This window comes from Chiloscyllium plagiosum, chromosome 13 (genome assembly GCF_004010195.1).
Source record: "Chiloscyllium plagiosum isolate BGI_BamShark_2017 chromosome 13, ASM401019v2, whole genome shotgun sequence".
Classification (NCBI taxonomy): Eukaryota; Metazoa; Chordata; class Chondrichthyes; order Orectolobiformes; family Hemiscylliidae; genus Chiloscyllium; species Chiloscyllium plagiosum.
In genome coordinates this window covers 6,359,363-6,366,248 of record NC_057722.1, presented here as the reverse complement: position 1 = coordinate 6,366,248, position 6,886 = coordinate 6,359,363, and the positions used below count along the sequence as shown (strand labels likewise).

The following is a 6,886-nucleotide window of genomic DNA, read 5'->3' as shown; positions in this document are numbered from 1 at the left end:
GTCTCCTTCCTATCGGAAAGATGTTGTGAAACTTGAAAGGCTTCAGAAAAGATTTATGAGGATTTTGCCAGGGTTGGAGAATTTGAGCTATAGGGAGAGGCTGAACAGGCTGAGGCTGTTTTCTCTGGAGCGGAGGCTGAGGGGTGACCTTGTAGAGGTTTACAAAATTATGAGGGGCATGGATAGGATAAATAGACAAAGTCTTTCCCCTGGGGTTGGTGGAGTCCAGAACTCGAGGGCATAGGTTTAGGGTGAGAGGGGAAAGATAATAAAAGAGACCTAAGGGGCAACATTTTCACACAGAGGAAGTAGTGGAGGCTGGTACAATTGCAACATTTAAAAGGCATTTGGATGGGTAGATGAATAGGAAGGGTAGGATGTTGCCAGGGTTGGAAGATTTGAGCTATAGGGAGAGGCTGAACAGGCTGAGGCTGTTTTCTCTGAAGCGGAGGCTGAGGGGTGACCTTTGGGTGGGGGTTACCAGTGACCAGAAACTCAACTGAACTTGCCATACAAATACAATGACTACAAAAGCAAGTCAGAAGCTAGGAATACTACACTGAGTAACACTCCCAGACCCTGTCCGCCACCTACAAGGCATAAGTCAGGAGTGTGATGGAAAACTCCCCACTTGCCACAGCTCCAATGATACGAAAAGCTTGACACGAGAGGACAAAGTAGCCTCCCCGATTGATACCACATCCATAAGCATCCACTCCCTCCACCAAGGCTAAGCAGCAGTAATATGTACAATCTACAGAGATGCACTACAGAGCTCCTTAGCACTCAAGTTACTTAGACAGCATCTTCCACACCCATGATTACGTTCAGCTAGAAGGACAAGGGCAGCAAATACATGAAATCACCAGCACCATCTGCAAATTCCCCTCCAAGCCACTTGTTTCCTGACTTGGAAACCATAACTTCACTGTCGCTGGGTCAAAATCCTGAAATTCCCTCCCTTACAGCATTGTGGGTCAAACCACAACACATGGACTGCAGAAGTTCAAGAAAGCAGTTCAACATCACCTTCTCAAGGACAACTCGGGACAGGCAGTGGATGCTGGACAGCCATGGATGGCCACATCTCGCAAGTGAAAATGAACAGCTCTTTGATATTTTCCAAGATGTTCTATAAACACACGCAGTTCTTGGCTTATTTTGAGAATCTCTCATAAGCACATTTTCAAAATCGGAGTGGAAACCATATCCAAAATTCAGGCAACACGAAAAGGAATTTCCTCAGGCTTTTTCAATCCAGTGAATGTGTTTTGCTTTTCCATTCAGTCCAAAGCAGAGTACAAGGCAAAAAAACAAAACTTTCACTGGTGCAAATTTGGGTGACAAGAAAGCTCAGACTCTACTGATGACAGTCAGTTAACAAGGCCTCACAAACAGGGATCATATAGATAGACAGTTGGTTGTAGGCTGGACAAAACAGATGAGAAACACCACACAAGATGTCCCCATGGATCTTTGCAAATGTCAATGTCAAAAATTGCCAAGAGAAAAATTAGTAGCGTAACTGTAAAAACAGTTGCGAATCAAACTCTATTTCAAAATGAGTAACCAAGGAGAGAAACTGACCTCCCCAATGCAGGATTGAAGTTCTGATATAATTGTTCCCATGAACCTACTTCAGGAGCTGGCTAATCTGCCAACATTTGCAATTTCTTTACCCACTACACAAACAAATATTAAATAACTTATACCATCAGTCACCGTACCTATTGGTGACAGCACAAATGATGAATTAGTAGGAGCTGGCAACCCACCCTGGCCAGAAGAGGGAACATATGGGCAAATTGGAAAGGGCTTTTAGTTGTGCACTTACCTCCCTACATACTGCAGCAATCTGTGCTTCATCCATACAAGTTTCTGTAACAACATCAGTCAGTGAACCGCCAGCCAGATATTCCATCACGACACACAACTCATCACCCACCAGGTAACTAGGAGAAAATAAAAGAAAGCTTTGTACTTTACTTGTTTACAAATACAAGTAGGGAAAATTTATCACTAGATAGGTCAACACTAAGTATTGATCCTCTCTACCTTTGTGTGCACTACACAGGTGGGTAGTGAGGTGACAATATAGATTTATCATATTGGAAGGCATCACACCATTGACAATCAGATATTTTCTAACTGCTACTTTAAACATAAACGCTGTGCTTCCACACCCTCTGGAAAGACATTTCTCATCTTGCTCCCATTTGACATCCACCATCCTTGAAATTGTGACCTTGGTTCCAGACTCGAACTCGGGGCAACATCTTACATGCATCTATACTATCTGTCACTTCAAATATTTTGTAGATTTCAATGAGAACATCTGTCATTCTTCAAAGATTCTCTGGTTATCACTCTTTTGGACATGAAGAAAGTTGAAATTTATAATTTATAAATTATAATTTATTAATGACTTGGAAGGGGGAGTCGAAGGGTAGGTCAGTAAATTTGCAGATGATATGAAGATTGGTGGAGTTGTGGACAGTGAGGAGGGCTGTTGTCGGCTGCAGAGGGACTTAGATATGATGCAGAGCTGGGCTGAGGAGTGGCAGATGGAGTTCAACCCTGTTAAGTGTGAGGTTGTCCATTTTGGAAAGACAAATAAGAATGTGGAATACAGGGTTAACGGTAGGGTTCTTAGTAAGGTGGAGGAGCAGAGGGATCTTGGGGTCTATGTTCATAGATCTTTGAAAGTTGCCACTCAGGTGGATAGAGCTTGTAAGAAGGCCTATGGTGTATTAGCGTTCAATCGCAGAGGGATTGAATTCAAGAGTCGCAAAGTGATGTTGCAGCTATACAGGACCTTAGTTAGGCCACATTTCGAGTACTGTGTGCAGTTCTGGTCGCCTCACTTTAGGAAAGATGTGGAAGCTTTGGAGAGGGTGCAGAGAAGATTTACCAGGATGTTGCCTGGAACGGAGAATAGGTCGTACGAGGATAGGTTGAGAGTGCTAGGCCTTTTCTCATTGGAACGGCGACTTGATAGAGGTTTATAAGATGATCAGAGGAATAGATAGAGTAGACAGTCAGAAACTTTTTCCCCGGGTAGAACAGAGTGTTAGAAGGGGACATAAATTTAAGGTGAAGGGTGGAAGGTATAGGGGGGATGTCAGGGGTAGGTTCTTTACCCCGAGAGTGGTAGGGGCATGGAATGCGCTGCCTGTGGGAGTGGCAGAGTCAGAATCATTGGTGACCTTTAAGTGGCAATTGGATAGGTACATGGATGGGTGCTTAAGCTAGGACAAATGTTTGGCACAACATCGTGGGCCGAAGGGCCTGTTCTGTGCTGTATTGTTCTATGTTCTATAATTGACCATGGACAACTTTGAGGATTTCTAATGAATATTTAAACTAATTTGAATGAAATGGATATGACAGAAAAGTGAAAGTTGCGGATGTGCCTCGTGAGATAGAAGTGCTGTGGATAACAGGTTTAGCATATAGAAGTACCTTTTGGAGGTGTACAAAATCATGAGGGTGAATAGCTAAAGTCTCTCTCTCCACACACACACACACACCAAAACAAAAGGGGGGGGCCTGGAGGAGAGAGGGAAGAGTCTAAAACTAAAAGTGCATAGGTTTATGGTGAGGGGGGACAGATTTAGAAAGGACTGAGGGGTAACTTCTTCAAACAGAGGTTGGTGCATGTATGGAACGAGCTCCCAGACGAAGGCATCTGGATTGGTATATGATTAGGAAAGAGTCTAAAACTAAAAGTGCATAGGTTTATGGTGAGGGGGGACAGATTTAGAAAGGACTGAGGGGTAACTTCTTCAAACAGAGGTTAGTGCATGTATGGAATGAGCTCCCAGACAAAGGTATCTGGATTGGTATATGATTAGGAAGGGTTTAGAGGGATATGGGCCAAATGCTTGCAAATGGTACTTGGTCAGATTGGGATGTCTGGTCAGCAGGGGCGATTTGGACTAAAGGGCCTGTTTCTGTGCTCTAAAACTCTGACTCTATGATAGAAAGCTAGTTCAAACCAGCCAGCAGAGAAGAGGTTAATGGCTTGGTTTCAGAGGAGGCCATTGCAGCAGAGTAGCATCCAATGAGGAGCTCGTTATTTACCACGCTTTAATGACATGGATGCATTGTCCTAAACAGTAGAGTTGCACAGTTGATTCTGATCACGCCCAGTTACCTGTCCAGGAAGTTGACAATGTTGCTGTTCTTCAGCTCCTTCATCACCAGGATCTCATTGATAATTAGCTCTTTCTTTGGCTGTTTCTGCAGATTGATCTGTTTGATTGCCACCTGCAAGAGAAAACACACAACTTGCAAATACTCGTTCACCATCCCACTGCACCAGTTACAAATACAGGCAAGGCGTGTGCTCCAAACTGATGACAACCTATCCCTCTCTTCTACCATCCATACATTAAATGGAATGATAACAAAAAGGAATAGATGGGTGTTTTCATCATCTCACAGCTTCATTTTGTGAAATGGATGGAAGGAGACTTTGTTGTTTGGCTACCTAAGGGGTAAGAGAACATTTATGACATTTTCTGAAAGGACTTCACAGAAATTTCTCAGAGTTGGAATATCGCAATGAGATTAAACAGTTCTATGGTCACTTTGACTTGGAAGCTTTGTCAAGCTTTGTCAAACTTGCGGGAGCAGCAGGGGGAAGTGACGACGACCAGAGGGACAGCCAGAAGCTGGTGTAGCGCAAGCTTATCTGGGTAGGTTTTTTTTTCCCCTATAAAAGCGTGCAGGAGAGGAACCCGAGACACTACAGAGGTAGTGCCTCCCACCCTCCCTCCTCCTCTAACCGAATAAGACGACCCGTTGTGGTAAGTAGATAAGTGCTGCATTTTGCTTGTTCTATTCTTTAGACCTAGTTTTTTTTTTAAAAAGGTTACTTTTAGAGGGATGGCAGTGAAGGTAAATAGCTGAGGAGGCCTTTAGGTTTTATCAAAACGATGGGAACAATGAAAGGGCAACGGCCAGCTCTCCCAGAACAGGTCTATCCGTTTTGTTTTTAGCTGTAGCATTCAGCGGCTGCTTGGTGTCCCAGGAGGGTTACACGCTTCAATACATGATCCCCAGCTGCTCTTCTCTCTGAGAACTCTTCTAATGTAGTTTCTTTCTGAATTGGATAACTGCACATAAGAATCTGTAATTGAGTTTATCTTTGTGCCAAGCGGTGTTTACCAAAAAGGTCCAGCATCTATTGTTTGTGTTTGTGTTCCAACATATAAACTAACCCAACTGTTCTTTTCTTTGATTGAATTTTAACTAAAGCGTTTGAATAGATTATATTTTGCTTCACACTTCATATCTACGGTTACAGTAAGGAAAAGTTTGGGCTGGAGCAACCTTCTTAAAATACTTTACGGGGATCACTTCTGATCCCTAACTCTCGTAGCTCGGGGCTTCTGACTGACTCCTGTTATTGAAAAGTTAGTGGAGCTGCTGGGGATGGCTTGCTGGAGGTTGTGCTGTGACCCACCTCAGACATTCAGGGAGACCTGAGGATTTGCTGACCCAACTCTGGATGCAGCATGGGGACTGCAGTTACAGCACCTGGGCGTGTAACATGAACAACAAATGGAGCAGAGGCTGCAGAGAGGGGGAGCTCTGAAACCACGGAGTGAGTGTGTGTGGGGAAAGGGATCTGCTGTATCCGTCCCAGGTTCACCAGGAACAGCTAAACCAGGAGCAGAGTGTGAGGGGACCCTGTGAGCGATGTTCTTTCTGGGGAAGGTGGGACCTCTATAAACAGGATGGTCTACACCTGAACCTGAGGGGCACCAGTATCCTTGGCGGGAGGTTTGCTAGTGCTCTTGGCGGGGGTTTAAACGAACTGTGCAGGGGCATGGGAACCTAGACTGTAGGTTTAGGGTGCAGGACCTGGAGTGTAGGGAGGTTAGGAACATGGCATCAATCTCAAAGGAGGGTGCCTGTAAACAGGAAAGTGGCTTGAAGTGTGTATACTTCAATGCAAGAAGTATACGAAATAAGATAGGTGAATTTGCAGCGTGGGTTGGTACCTGGGATTTCGATGTTGTGGCTATTACGGAGACATGGGTAGAACAGGGACAGGATTGGCTGTTGCAGGTTCCAGGGTTTAAATGTTTTAGTAGGGTCAGAGGTGGAGGTAAAAGAGGGGGAGGTGTGGCATTGCTTGTCAAAGATAGTATTACAGCTGTGGAAAGAACGATGGATGAAGACTCGCCATCAGAGGTAGATTGGGCTAAGGTTAGGAATAGGAAAGGTGAGCTCACCCTGTTAGGAGTTTTCTACAGGCCTCCTAATAGTCCTAGAGATGTTGAAGAAAGGATTGCGAGGATGATTCAGGAGAAGAGTGAAAGTAATAGGGTGGTTGTTATGGGGGACTTTAACTTTCCATATATTGACTGGGAAAGCCACAGCTCGAGTTCGTTAGATGGGTCGGTGTTTGTCCAATGTGTGCAGGAGGGTTTCCTGACACATTATGTAGACAGGCCAACAAGAGGTGAGACCATACTGGATTTGGTTCTGGGTAACGAACCAGGCCAGGTGTTAGAATTGGAGGGAGGTGAGCACTTTGGGGACAGTGACCACAATTTGGTGACTTTTACTCTAGTGATGGAGAGGGATAAGTGTGGACTGCAGGGCAAGAGTTATAGCTGGGGGCAGGGAAATTATGATGCGGTGAGACATGACCTCGGATGCGTGGCTTGGAAAAGTAGGCTTCAAGGCATGGGCAGAATTGATATGTGGACCTTGTTCAAGGAGCAACTATTGAGTGTCCTTGATAAGTATGTACCTGTCAGGCAGGGAGGAAAGGGTCGTGTGAGGGAGCCGTGGTTTAATAAGGAATTGGAATCCCTTGTTAAAGGAAAGAGGGCGGCCTATGTAAAGATGAGGCGTGAAGGTTCAATTG

General features: G+C 44.7%; 1 protein-coding gene across 4 annotated transcripts in view; it reads right to left on the bottom strand.

Annotated features, from left to right (window-relative positions):
• The window catches only part of LOC122555720 (serine/threonine-protein kinase PAK 2-like), an 81,339-nt gene that overhangs the window by 13,028 nt on the left and 61,425 nt on the right, over positions 1–6,886 (bottom strand). For all 4 annotated transcript variants that reach the window (XM_043701768.1, XM_043701769.1, XM_043701771.1 and 1 more), the window contains exons 10-11: positions 4,157–4,269; positions 1,835–1,952 (exon numbers count right to left, since the gene is read on the bottom strand). In XM_043701768.1, the coding sequence (XP_043557703.1) occupies positions 1,835–1,952; positions 4,157–4,269 (231 nt within the window). The remainder of the gene's footprint in view (positions 1–1,834; positions 1,953–4,156; positions 4,270–6,886) is intronic.